The 14,051-nt window shown below is 39.2% G+C and overlaps 1 protein-coding gene across 1 annotated transcript in view; it reads left to right on the top strand.

The window, feature by feature from the left end:
- Window positions 1-2,873: 2,873 nt before the first annotated feature.
- PTGFR (prostaglandin F receptor) overlaps window positions 2,874-14,051 on the top strand; it is a 46,711-nt gene continuing 35,533 nt past the window's right edge. Inside the window, 2 exon segments of the mRNA NM_001266439.1 lie at window positions 2,874-2,925; window positions 4,331-5,200. Of these exon segments, the coding sequence (NP_001253368.1) occupies window positions 4,403-5,200 (798 nt within the window). The 5' untranslated portion in view covers window positions 2,874-2,925; window positions 4,331-4,402.

The following is a 14,051-nucleotide window of genomic DNA, read 5'->3' as shown; positions in this document are numbered from 1 at the left end:
AACAAATTTACAAGAAAAAAACAACCCCATCAAAAAGTGGGCGAAGGATATGAACAGACACTTCTCAAAAGAAGATATGTATGCAGCCAACACACACATGAAAAAATGCTCATCATCACTCGCCATCAGAGAAATGCAAATCAAAACCACAATGAGATACCATCTCACACCAGCTAGAATGGCAATCATTAAAAAGTCAAGAAACAACAGGTGCTGGAGAGGATGTGGAGAAATAGGAACACTTTTACACTGTTGGTGAGACTGTAAACTAGTTCAACCACTGTGGAAGACAGTGTGGTGATTCCTCAAGGATCTAGAACTAGAAATACCATTTGACCCAGCAATCTCATTACTGGGTATATACCCAAAGGATTATAAATCATGCTGCTATAAAGACACATGCACAAGTATGTTTATTGAAGCACTATTCACAATAGCAAAGACTTGGAACAAACCCAAATGTCCATCAGTGACAGAATGGATTAAGAAAATGTGGCACATATACACCATGGAATACTGTGCAGCCATAACAAAGGATGAGTTCATGTCCTTTGCAGGGACATGGATGAAGCTGGAAACCATCATTCTCAGCAAACTAACACAAGAACAGAAAATCAAACACCGCATGTTCTCACTCATAAGTGGGAGTTGAACAATATGAACACATGGACACAGGGGATGGAACACCACACATCAGGGCCTGTTGAGGCGTGGGGGGCTTGGGAATGGATAGCTTTAGGAGAAATACCTAATGTAGATGACAGGTTGACCACCATGGCACGTGTATACCTATCTAACAAACCTGCATGTTCTGCATATGTACCTCAGAACTTAAAGCATAATAATAATAAAAAAAAGTAAAATAAAATATGAATGGCCTTCAAAGAAAAAAAAAGTCAAGAAACAATAGATACTGGCTAGGCTGTGGCGAAATAGGAATGCTTTTACGCTGTTGGTGGGAATGTAAATTAGTTCAATCATTATGGAAGACAGTATGGTGATTCCTCAAGGATCTAGAACCAGAAATAACATTTGATCCAGCAATCTCATTACTGGGTATATACCCAAAGGATTACAAACCATTCTACTATGAAAACACATGCACACGTATGTTTACTGCAGCACTATTTACAATAGCAAAGTCACATAACCAACCCAAATGCCCATCAATGATAGACTGAATAAAGAAAATGTGGTACATATACACCATGGAATACTGTGCAGCCATAAAAAGGAATGAGATCATGTCCTTTGCAGGGACATGGATGAACTTGGAAGCTACCCTCAGCAAACTAGCACAGCAACAGAAAACCAAACACCTCATGTTTTCACTTATAAATGAGAGTTGAGCAATGAGAACACATGGACACAGGGAGGGGAGCAACATGCACCAGGGCCTGTTAGTGGGTGGGGGGCAGGGGCAGGGAACTTAGAGGACAGGTCAATAGGTGCAAAAATTACATGTTTTTTAAAAAAGAAAAAAATTATATATGCACTCACATATTTTAAAAAAAGGAAAGAATAGTACTCTGTGTTATATTTTCAGTATAGCTTGTCACATATTTGTTTCTTGGATACTGGCCATTCATGTATAATATTTCTCTAGTAACCAGGTTATCTAACCAAAATGTTTAATTCCCTCACCATAATTGACTAACAGTTTAGTTTACAAGTTATGATCATATCATTTTTAAAAATTTCAATATCTACCACAGGGGAAACCTGCAATCATTCTTTTCTACAGTTAATGGCTAATTTATTTTATCCCACTTTTTCATTTTTTGATCCCTTCCAATTTCCAGGAATTTAGAGGTTCCTTCTGATTTTAGAATGGAGAAACAGAGTTCATTTCCATGTGGTACTGATTTTTCACATAAGTAGTAGCAACATTTTACTACAATAAAAAGAGCAAAAGTCAGTAATAGATTCACATAAGTGTTTAGCTAGAAAAATGAGACACAGCTAATGGGTATGTGTCGAAGCAATATTAGATAAAAGCAATTACAGAATAAAATGGTTCAAATCATAATTCCTAATGAAAAAATAGATTACTTCATCATAAATGTATCTCCACGAAGTTTATTAGATGCACATCTCTTGGAGTATACATATCACTAGAAATTCTCTCTCCAGTGAACTTCTAAAATCACTGAAATATTACTAATCCCTTATCTGCTCGTGTTGTTCAAGAAGGCATCTCACCCCTTTTCCTTTTCACATTCCTTAAAAAGCTGGAAACAGTCCCAGTCCTCTGTGTGACAGTGAACTCTAAGGCTGCGAGTGTTTTCATTTACTGGGCTTGAATACCTGTTTTTAACTCCCTGGAGATATTTGCCACAAAATTCTCCCTCAAACACACAACCTCCTTCTACCTGGTTTCTTTATGCGTTTCGAGCTGGACTTGGAATGAATTGTCTGCAAGCCACCATCTGACAGCCAAACACACCATCTTAGGGTTTCCTCGGCTCTCCAGACTGCTGTCTTGCATCCTCAGAGATGGCTTAGGGATAAAAATGAGTTTAAAACAAAACTTTCTTTAGCTGGTCCAGCGGCTAAGGGCAGCTCTTATGCATCCAAGCACGGTGCCCCTTTTTTCCCAGTTCTGCTCTGTGCCCATGGAAAAGGGGGCGGAGGCGAGAGAGAAGACGAAGAGGCGGAGGTCACTCGCGCGCCCCATCCCTCCCAGGCTGCCAGCGCAGCTAGGTACAGAGGGATCCCAGGAGCGGAGCGCGCCCGGCAGGTTCCGCGCTAAGGGAACGAGTGCGCGGAGGGGACGAGCTGCAGGACCACAGCCGGCGCCCGAGCAGGATCTCCGCGCTGGGCTCAGTGGAACTTGAGGTGGCGGCGGCCCAGGGCGCCATGGCTCACCGAGCGGCTCGATCTTCTCCTCCGCAGAGAGCCCGGCTGGCGGCCTGGGATGACAAGGTATCACCCCTCCGGAGGCTGATCCCAACGCATGGGCCTCCGTATGCTATCCAGACCCAGGTTTAACCAACTCACCCCCTGGGACACCCGGCCGCAGCTTCTGCCGGCTGCGTCTGACACTGAGTTTGGACCAGATTCCCCAAGCTAGGGAGACGCGCAGAGAAAGAAGGGTACTCGGGCTGACCCGTCCCCATTCTGAGCTGCTCGGGTGGGGACCGGGTAGAAAGGGTCTCAGAAGAGGGAAATCGGCAGAGATCCCGCTTCTTGCCGCTGCAGGGTTCCCTGCGGGCGGCACTTCGTGTTTGTCAGCCGGGGACCTCCTCACGCCTAGTGCCGGGATGAGGGAGAAAACAGCCCTTTGGCGTTTGAGCAATTGCAGAAAGTTTCAGCGAGTTTGTCAGTTTGGAGAGGATGTTGTGAGACCAGGCCAAAGGGCGGCGGGGGTAGTAACGGGCGAAAGTCGAACTGTGAGTAAGACCTGGAGGAGGTGACCGTCCTGGGGGCAGCCTAGGCAGTCCCACTCCGGCTGGGCGCAGGAAAGGCTGGCTCCGGAATTCCCAGCCTCCGGGAAAGCTAGCTGCTCGGGAAACGCCAATCGAATTAGCTCGGAGCAGAGTGGCTGTGGCCTTCTGTATCCAGTGTCTGTGACTCAGGCTTCAGCCCCCTAGGGGAAAGAGTGACAAATAAATACTTTGCCTTGGATGTTGCTACTTTGAAGCTGTAATTGGACAGTATCTTGGCGGAGGTGCACAGTGAGCGTGGCCCGCCCCCTTCCCTATGGCGAATCAGAATTTCTGCACAGGGGCAGCTAGACCAGAAAACCTTCCTAGAGACTCACCACTCTGCTTTTCATGGGTTCAACGTGTGTGTGGCTTGCTGTTATTTGATTTATGCTTAGAAACATATTCAGAAAATCTGCATTTAACATCAATGAACTTGCTAGTCTCCTTCCAAAGTTTGGAGATTGTTATGTCTGCCTGACAAGGAGGTCATTCAACTGAGGAATAATCTGCAGTTTGGGGACAAAGGTTTTTTTTTTTGTTTGTTTTAATAGACTTATGATTTTAAAAACCTTATTGGGTTTAAATCTAATCTTGGTAGCAATTTTGTAAAACCTGAAAATTATAAGGTGTCAGTGATGTGTCAGGGGGACATACAGGAGGAGGTGCTCATTTGCAGAGGGGCCACAGAAGTTAACCAAGGGGTCTCAATTTCGACAGTTTCTTCACCTTGAAAATGAAATGTGGAACCGCAGGCAGATATGAGCTGCTTTCAGTATGATGCAACCTTGCTTGTGATAGGCCAGATAAAACCTATCCCACCACAGGGTGCTGGGGCACGTCAGTCATAAACGTCAGATGAGCAGTAATGCGTTGTTCATAATTCCTCTCTCTTTAACCTACAGATGTCTGGACTGCAAGCTTGCACAGTTTTGAGAGGGAGATGACTTGAGTGGTTGACTTTTATCTCCACAACAATGTCCATGAACAATTCCAAACAGCCAGTGTCTTCTGCAGCTGGGCTTCTTTCAAACACAACCTGCCAGACGGAAAATCGGCTTTCCGTATTTTTTTCAGTAATCTTCATGACAGTGGGAATCTTGTCAAACAGCCTTGCCATTGCCATTCTCATGAAGGCATATCAGAGATTTAGACAGAAGTCCAAGGCATCATTTCTGCTTTTGGCTAGTGGCCTGGTAATCACGGACTTCTTTGGCCATCTCATCAATGGAGCGATAGCAGTATTTGTATATGCTTCTGATAAAGACTGGATCCGCTTTGACCAATCAAATGTCCTTTGCAGCATTTTTGGTATCTGCATGGTGTTTTCCGGTCTGTGCCCCCTTCTTCTAGGCAGTGTGATGGCCATTGAGCGGTGTATTGGAGTCACAAAACCAATATTTCATTCTACGAAAATTACATCCAAACATGTGAAAATGATGTTAAGTGGTGTGTGCTTGTTTGCTGTTTTTATAGCTTTGCTGCCTATCCTTGGACATCGAGACTATAAAATTCAGGCGTCGAGGACCTGGTGTTTCTACAACACAGAAGACATCAAAGACTGGGAAGATAGATTTTATCTTCTACTGTTTTCTTTTCTGGGGCTCTTAGCCCTTGGTGTTTCATTGTTGTGCAATGCAATCACAGGAATTACACTTTTAAGAGTTAAATTTAAAAGTCAGCAGCACAGACAAGGCAGATCTCATCATTTGGAAATGGTGATCCAGCTCCTGGCAATAATGTGTGTCTCCTGTATTTGTTGGAGTCCATTTCTGGTAAGAGCCTGAAATTTTGACTTCTGCTTTCTTGTGTTAATCCATATTCAATTCAAGGTTATCTTTTTCAAAGTTGTTAGTTTGGAAGTTCGGTCTTTTAAATGCTGAGAATGACCCCTACTCAAAATATATTTCAGCACTCAGCTCTGGCGTAGAATTACATGGGATATGACACATATGGTTATTTTCCCACAAGCCCCGAAGTGAAAGAAATGTGTTGCTAAACAATTTTAACCATAGTGTTAGCTGCTTCAAAGCAGTGTAGTTCTAACAGAAGTTACATATTTTTAATATACTGAATATGATTATTTCTAAAATGTGAACAAAATGACCAACTATAAAACAACATTTGAACAGATTGCAGTAAGTCTTGATAGAAAGTTACATGGACTTTTAACTTGTAAACAGGACATATTAGCTACTGGGTTCTCCTAAGCATGTAATGACCAGAACTGCAAAGGGTGGTGCTGAATTGAGATAGCTGGATAGTTCAGGTGCACTGCATGGATAGTTCAAGTGAAGAAATCAGTAGTTCACTAATACAGGGACAATGCCATTAGTCCAGGGAGTGGTACTTTTGGCAGGAAGGCCAGAGATTCCTCCCTTATTGTTTCATTCATTTAACATTTTAATTTAACCAGCATCTATATGTGATAGCTTAATAGTTTAATTTGGAAACGAAAGCTAAAGTGAAGCTATTAGAAACAAACATAAATCATGTCATTTTCCAGATAGAAGACAAAAATCATATTTATCATAGATAAGTAAGACCTTGACTCTTTCTAACATTTTGCTTTATAATGTAAGAAGTGACAACATGCCATGAAAGAAAACAAAAACAAAACCCTCTGTAGCGAGCAAGTGAGGCAAAGATTTTCTTTTTTCCCTCATCTCTAACAATGGGGAAGTGGGAGGGCATCCACAGATAGCAATACAGGTGGGGTGGAAGTGAGGCAAAGGTAGAGGTAAGACAAAGGTAGTGGTTGTATCTTACCCGGTAGAATGAAGGTGCTTGTTACTAATGCAGTTTTCCAAGGCTCCAAACAGGCTGATTTCCCAAGAATTGTTGCTAGTGCAATTTTTTTTTTTCTTTTTTGAGACAGAGTCTTGCTGTGTCACCCAGACTGGAGTGCAGTGATGTGATTTTGGCTCACTGCAATGTCCGCCTCCTGGGTTCAAGCAATTCTCCTGCCTCAACCTCCTGAGTAGCTGGGATTACAGGCGTGCGCCACCACACTCGGCTAATTTTTGTATTTTTAGTAGAGATGGGGTTTCACCATGTTGGTCAGGCTAGTCTCAAACGCCTGACCTCGTGATCCACCTGCCTCAGCCTCCCAAAGTGCTGGGATTACAGCCGTGAGCCACCGTGCCCAGCCCACTAGTACAGTTTTAATTAATGATCCAGATGATTTTGATACACATAAAAGTTTGTGATAGCTGCTACTGCAGACAGATTCTATGACAGAGTTGAGTTTATTTTACAAAGGGAGTTCTACTTTTCTAATATTTAAAAAATTACTATTCATATTATTGCCTCACAACCTGAATTTGGCTTCTTGAATTGTTAAGTCATTTAAATATTTTTTGTGTTGTTCCTGAGTTGGCCAGGTCACAAGAGCTTACCCAACGGGAGAGTGGGTCTATCAATGGCAAGTCAACCTTTGGAGACCTGCTTATTGTCAATTGACAATTACTTGGGTGAACCCAGTAAGAATCTGATCTGTGATTAGGGTGTAGTTGTGTGAATTGAATAACAGAAACCATTTCTAACAACACTGGAACCACTTCATTGTTTATTTTTGAGGAGGTTAATGTATGTCACTTGACTAAAGAAATTTCCTGAGTATAATGCTTTTTTAGTTTTCTGTAGTTAAGCTTTGAAGTAAAGTAGCTTTTAAAACTAAAAAATGAGTCTGAATGAGTTGAAATGAATTTGGGGGTGGTGAAAGAAACACAAAGAAAGTGAGAAAAGAAGTGGCTAAAAATGTTTAAATAAACTTTTACAATGAAGGTTGTGTCTCTGGAGAATACCTCAGAACAGTGAAATAGTGAAGCATTAATAAATGAGAGACATAATCTGGACAACTGAGGTAATCACTTGTATTTTGTTTTTTGTTTATTCTGAGGCAACTTAAAAATTCTGTTTAGTTACTGGATTTCGACTTTGAGGAATAGGAGTCATAGACTTACTCCTGCAAGACTATGGAAGGAAGCAACATTTCAGACTCTTGGCATGGATGTTTTCCCCTAATTTCTCCATTCCTGGATTTTTGGTTCGGTTTGGAATAAATATTACAATGTAATTCATATTTTGAACATATTTCCTAGTGGAAATAAAGTTTCATTTTTTACAGAACATTTTCTGAGGTCCACTTTCTCTTTAACTATGAATTACTGATATATCTATGTCACAACGTATGAATACTTTTGGCATGAAAATTATTTCTGTGTTAGATGGGTAGTAGATACACCACAGGTATTACTTAACGGGCTGATATTTTGAGTTATTTTAAGCATTCTTGGCTTCCTGGCTTCTTTTGTGGGGATTTGGGTCTTCATGAAAATTTCTGACTAAAAGATTTCATCAGAACTTTGGTGTTCTGGACACAAGTGCCTTGGGGATTAAGTTAAGGTCCTCAGACAGGTATAAATAATCTTATATAAATACAGGCTTGAGAATCTCAAAATAACATCCAGTACTAATACTTCAGTTGAAAATTTTCTCTTTTTCTCTCTCACACATCTAGGAGGATTTTAATAGATATTAATTACTGAGCCATCATTTTCCTGTCCACCTTGTATTTTAAAAGCTTCTGATTTTTAAAAATACCTCTGAAACCAAGCTTCTGGATTCCCACAGATGCACTGTAATAGTGACAGCCTCCAGGTCAATGCCCCATTTCATACCATGTGCCTTTTCTCTCTGATCAAGTGTGAATTGTTGGATTTGTATTTGAATGAAAATCTGCACACACTCTTTGATCAGTGTTCACAGTCATTTTCAAGTCTCAAGCTGGAACAAAGGTAGAGGTACATACACTAAAAGGAGGAAAGGAGTAAGGTGATACTTGAATTTGTTGAGTTTTAATCGATACAAAGGTAAAATGATCATAATGTTTGAATTCTCTCTCATGTTAATAGACTCTATTTTACTTTTTTGAGTAGTTTTGGGTCTACAGAAAAATGAGTAGAAAGTAGAGAGAATTTACAAATACTCCCTTCCCCTTCTCCCACCCATCACCTTTATTATTAACATCTTGCTTTGATGTGGCATATTCGTTACAATCGATGAGTCAACACTGCTATATTATTATTAACTAAAGTTTGTAGTTTACATTAGGGCTATCTCTTTGTGTTGTACATTCTATGGGTTTTGAAAATCTAGAATGACATGTGTCCACTATTACAGTGTCATGCAGAATAGTTTCCTTACCCTAAAAATCCCTTGTGGCATTATAATGTGTTTTATTTTTCCAAAAGGGGAAAATGTGCTTTCCTCCTTCTAGTAATTGAAATGTAGAAATGTAGTACAAACATAACATTTGTTTAAAATATAACTTGTTATTTACTTAAATTTTCACAATATCTGGGTTTTGTAGTTTTTAAACACAGTTAATTCATTCACATTCATTTAATTATAATGCTAACCAAAAAATACAGGAAACTACAACCGATGCTTATTATCTTACAGTTCCATTTAGCAACAAGTTAATTCTAAACATCTTTGAAAGTGAAACAGCAATTATAAAATTGTCTCGTGTTCTTCCTAGATGAATCACTTTTCCTTAATAAATAAATCTTGAACACATTCTCCTGATGTCTCTATTGTGAAGGGGAAAAAAGAGATTTACCAGCACTTTTGAGAAACATTTTCTCAATATTGTTTTGTTTCTACTTTTATATGGGTAATGATTCTTTGTAATGCTCCACTTCTAGAATATGCAACCCTAAAAGGAATTAATTATTAGTGCTATGTGTAGTTCACCTATTTGGCAGAGCAACAAATACTTGTTGACTGGTTGACTGTAACTTAAGTAGTATGAATGTCAAAAGATTGGAAATGATTGACCAGTATATGGATTCTGAGTTTTGTAGGTTAACAACCAAGCAAACTCTGAAACCAAATGGTAATTTTAATCTGTTCCCTAATCACCAACGGTAGACCTGGGACTCTATTAAACTTCAGCTGTCTTTTACTGGAAGGCCATATGTTTGTTTTACCTTCTCTTCAGGGATACAGAATAATTTTGAATGGAAAGAGAAATATAAAGTACATGAAGAGCAAAGTGATTTCTTATGTAGGTGAGTTTACCCAAGAAATGTGTTCTCTTGCAAATGTAGAGTTGGAGCTTGATTTTCCTAAGATTACTCTTATGCTAATATTTCTAGTCAACATAGTTAAACATTGTTTGGTCACTAAGGTGTTTGTCAGATATAGATCAAAGAACAGGGTGGCTAATTGAACTTTGCCTGAAATTACTAAAGGTATTGACTTCATAATGACCAGGTCTTAAAGGGCTAATGACAAATGATGGAGTAGCATGACACATTTTGACTATTAGTGAAGAATATTTTCTTTGAAAGGCTGACCCCCATCATCATATTTAAGAATGGTGTAATGGAAATCTATGTATGTGTCTTGAGCACTTGCCTCAATACCCAAAGGATGGTGAGTGGATGTACGTTTATATGTTTTAAGTGAAGAGATAATGTGGAAAATTGCACATGTACAATATAAATGTGTACATGTGTATATGTAGTGTGTATATTGCTTATGTATTTAGGTACATACATAAAAGTATAGATGTGTACATACATACCTGTGTGTGTATGTATATATACAAATACACACATGTTAAATTACTTCCCAAATTTAAAAAATTAACCAATTGCCATTGGATCAAATAAGAGAGATTTTAGTGGGTGGCATAGCTATCAGATACTGTGTTCACTACTTGGGTGATATTAGAAGCCTAAACCTCAGTATTGTGCAATATACACATGCAACAAACCTGTACAGGTATCCCCTGACTCTAAAAACAAACAAACAAACAAACAAACAAACAAACAAACAAACAAAATGGACTGTTCTATAGTCTTATATTAGATCTTGGAATGTAGGTCTTTCAGGTTTAACCTTGGATTTCTGCTGATTTCAGAGGCAATATTTTCATAAATCGTTTTAGCTAGTTTTCTATGTGAAGAGGGAGTGTCCCTCTGTTTGGAACGTGGAAGCAGCAGTGAAGTTGTCTGGATACAGGACTGATGACACCTGGGTTCTACTCCTGCGAAGTTTGTAACTTAGACCTAAATGACTCAAAATTCGTATCTAGCAGAAAAGACATATTTTAGAGATATGTTAATGTACTTTAATCATTGGAATTCAGATGGCTTTCTCACATTGGGGAAAGCATGAAGTAAGTGCCATGGGGTGAATGACCAACAATAGCTAGCAGAGGAGCTGTTCTGGGAGATCAGGGAGCACGTTCCTGTCCCTGAGCCTTGGTGTTCTCCTGCCTGGAACACTCTCCTCTTGACATCCATGTGACTCTCTCCCTCTTTCTTCTCTGTTTTCTCAAATATTCCCTCCTCTAGCCAGGCTATCTTAAAAAGTTCCTGTTCTCTTTTCCTGTCTTCCTTTCCTCTGCTTTATCTCCCTCATAGGACCTAGCAGGATGTGATAACATAATACACATTTCTCTGTTTATCTGGTTGTTGCTGGGCTTTTGCCCCTAGCACACAAGCTCCTGAGGGAAGGGCCTTGCTGATGGTTCTGTGTTCGGCTCCTAGACCAGTGCCTGGCATATAGTTGGGGTCAGTAAGGCTCTGCCAAAGGAATCCTACTTAAAGGAGGGCCCAGTTGTTGACTACACTCATTTCCACTTTGGATTAGCTCTGCTGAGGAGGTCAGGACCTGGTTGATAGGCCCTGGGAATACTTCTAGTACTTTGAATTGTGATTCGAGCTGGAGAGGTCTGAGAGGGAGAAATTCTGTGTTCAGGAGTTCCCTAAGAATGTAAGTTGGAAGTAGTGTCCTGGAGAATCTTGGACTTTCTGAAGTTTGAGTCCAGAATGAGAATTTAGGAATTTTGTCAGCTTCTAGAGGAATTTCATGGATATACTAGGCTTGGTATTTTATTTTATGATATTACAATGATTTATTTATGTGTTTTCTCTGTTATTCCAAATGGTGCTGGGTGGCTTTACTCTACCTTATTAGTTTATGTTTTAATTTCAAATATAATGAGCCATTAATCAATGTTTGTTGAATGAATAAGATAATGAATCAAGTATTGAATGGGAAGTATCAAAGGCAAAGGAAAATATTAGGTAATAGAAATTTGGATTATTTTCACCCCAGAGTCTTTAACACTGTTATTTTCTCTACAGCCACACATTTTTTTCATAATGTATTTTTTTATTAGTATTTTATCTCTGAGAGAATGTCAGGGGACAAGAGGAGAACTTACTTTGAGTAAAGACCTCCAGATATTGCATGTGCCTTGCCATAAAATGAAAGCTCTATGGTAAATGTGGAAATTTGAAATGGGCTTGCTTACATCATGTCTTTACCAGCTGATTAAGTGAATGTATGTGCCTTAATTTGTACTGTTATCAGACTAAAAGATTAGGTAGGTTTTATATTCACAGCGGATTAATTCTCAAAAAATCCCGACAGACCTTTTTAGCGGACACTGTGGTACTCCTCCCTGATCTTCCTTTTCTCAAGGAAATTTCCTTTAGCTGTAAGTAGCTGCTTTGTCCAAGATTGTGTCCCTATCTCTTGGGGTCAGTCTATGTGCAGTGACTGGTGGATGTGGGGATACAGGGAACTTGTTCCTTTGCCTTGTTGGGATATTTCTGAAGGTCCATTCATGTTTCAGGACTTGCTGAGGCATCTGTTGAGGAGTTTCCTTGCAACTGCATTGCAGCTCCTCTCCTGCCCAATCCTGCTTCCTTCCCCACTTCACTCTTCCCCTGGGAAGCTTCCTGCATGCAAATCTCTGCCCCGAAGTCTATTGCCTCCACAGTCTACCTTAGGACAACTTTTCAGAAATCTATTTGTGTTCATGTACTATCTGCATATAAAGTGCATTACACATTGATTTACAGTATTATTTGATAAATATATGAGCTATGTATAGGCTATGTATATGGAATTGAGCTCATTTAAGTATAAAACTATCTCCCTCCATAAAAGTGTATAGTGTAAAATTGGCAAATGTCAGTCCAGTTTTAAAAGACATTGCCAGGATGAGAATCTACACAAGAATTTGTTGCTTTGGATGAGCACAGTGATCTGGAATACTTTGTTATTTTAAATTTACTTACTCTTGGAAAAACATGACCTTTTTTTTTTTTTTAAGAAGAAAGACTTATAAAAATGCCCAAAGATATCATAGACATCGAGACGACACTTACAAAACATTACTTGAATGACTTAAGTGTAAACGAATAAGAAACATGTATTAAATTTATACCCTCATGGATATAAAAATCTTCTGGCTTAAAGGGTTTTGGGCTTTTTATTAAGCTCCAAAACATTTGAAGAACAATTCAAGATGTTGATGTGTCCCAAAGCTCTTTGGGTTGCCAGTTTTAGCTTTATTTGCTTAAGACTTATCTTTATAGGAAGCATATAAAATGCATTCCGTTTGTTTTGGAAGGCGTGTATAGCCACCCCAATTTTACCTGATACATCAGTGTCATTTATCTGTGCTCATAGAGGACTTCATCCAATAGGATAAATTTGTCTTGTGATACTTGTATCAGAGCTTGTGTAAACCTGTCTCCTGTCTGTCCTCTTTTCTGGGTGTAATACAGCTAATGCCATAGAAGAGTGAATATAGTTGTGGTTTTACATAGGTAGGGAGGTGTTTTTTCTCACTCCTCCTCAGCTATTGTATCCCAAATGAAATTCAGACTGTGGAATGCTGAAATGGAGTGTGGCTGTGGTGTGATGGTGAAGGAGACAGAGACAATTGGATTACGTAAAATGAATTATTTTAGGTTTTTGTGCATAGTCCCAAATCAAGGCTTCCTTTGAGAACAGTGTAGTTATTCAGAGTACAGGCGGGGAACATGAATCTCAGCCTCACCACTCCTTAGCTATGACCTTAGAGTTACTCTAAGACAATTGTGCCTATCTGTGATTAAAATCATAGTATACTCAGATGTACTGTCAGATTAAGTAACTTGACTTCCCTAAAATCTCATCACAGAGTGATTGGTGCATAGTAAATATACAAGAAAATCCATAAATACTCAAAAAGTTTATTGGTATTAATGCTGCCCAGCATCTCAATGAAAAATAATCATCTGTGTTAGTTCAGATGTTTTCCATTTTCTCTTCCATTAAGAAAGATTGGTTGCAGTAGAAAGGAAGAGAGGAAGAAGCTCATAGCTTCAGAAAACTTGAATGTTTCCACTCCAAGTTTCAAATTATAGGTCCTTATTTCACTATCTCATCAGAAGTGAAGATGTTGCCTGCTAACCTCCTAAATATTCTAATAATTTGTAAGATATTAATTATTAGATTAGAGTTGTGAGTGGTACCAGGGAGTAAAGGATACAGATCTTTCTTCAAGGAACTTATAATTTAGTTGAAGCAAAAGATGTAAGATATTGGCCTTTGAAGAAGCAATATAGTTTAGTGGTTTAAGAATCTGGGTTCAAGTCCTGTTTCTTTCACTTCCTGACCATGTGACTGTAGCCACTCTGTGCCTCTGTTTCCTCATAATTAAGTAGTAATAAAGCAAAGTAAAATAAGTAAAATAAAGTGAAATAAGTAGTAATAGTACCCACTTTATAGGGTGGTTGTGAGAATTAAATAAATTAATGTATGTAAAGC

This window comes from Macaca mulatta, chromosome 1 (assembly GCF_049350105.2).
Source record: "Macaca mulatta isolate MMU2019108-1 chromosome 1, T2T-MMU8v2.0, whole genome shotgun sequence".
NCBI classification, from domain to species: Eukaryota; Metazoa; Chordata; class Mammalia; order Primates; family Cercopithecidae; genus Macaca; species Macaca mulatta.
The sequence above is the reverse complement of the archived record's forward strand: the minus strand, read 5'-3'. Positions and strand labels throughout refer to the sequence as shown.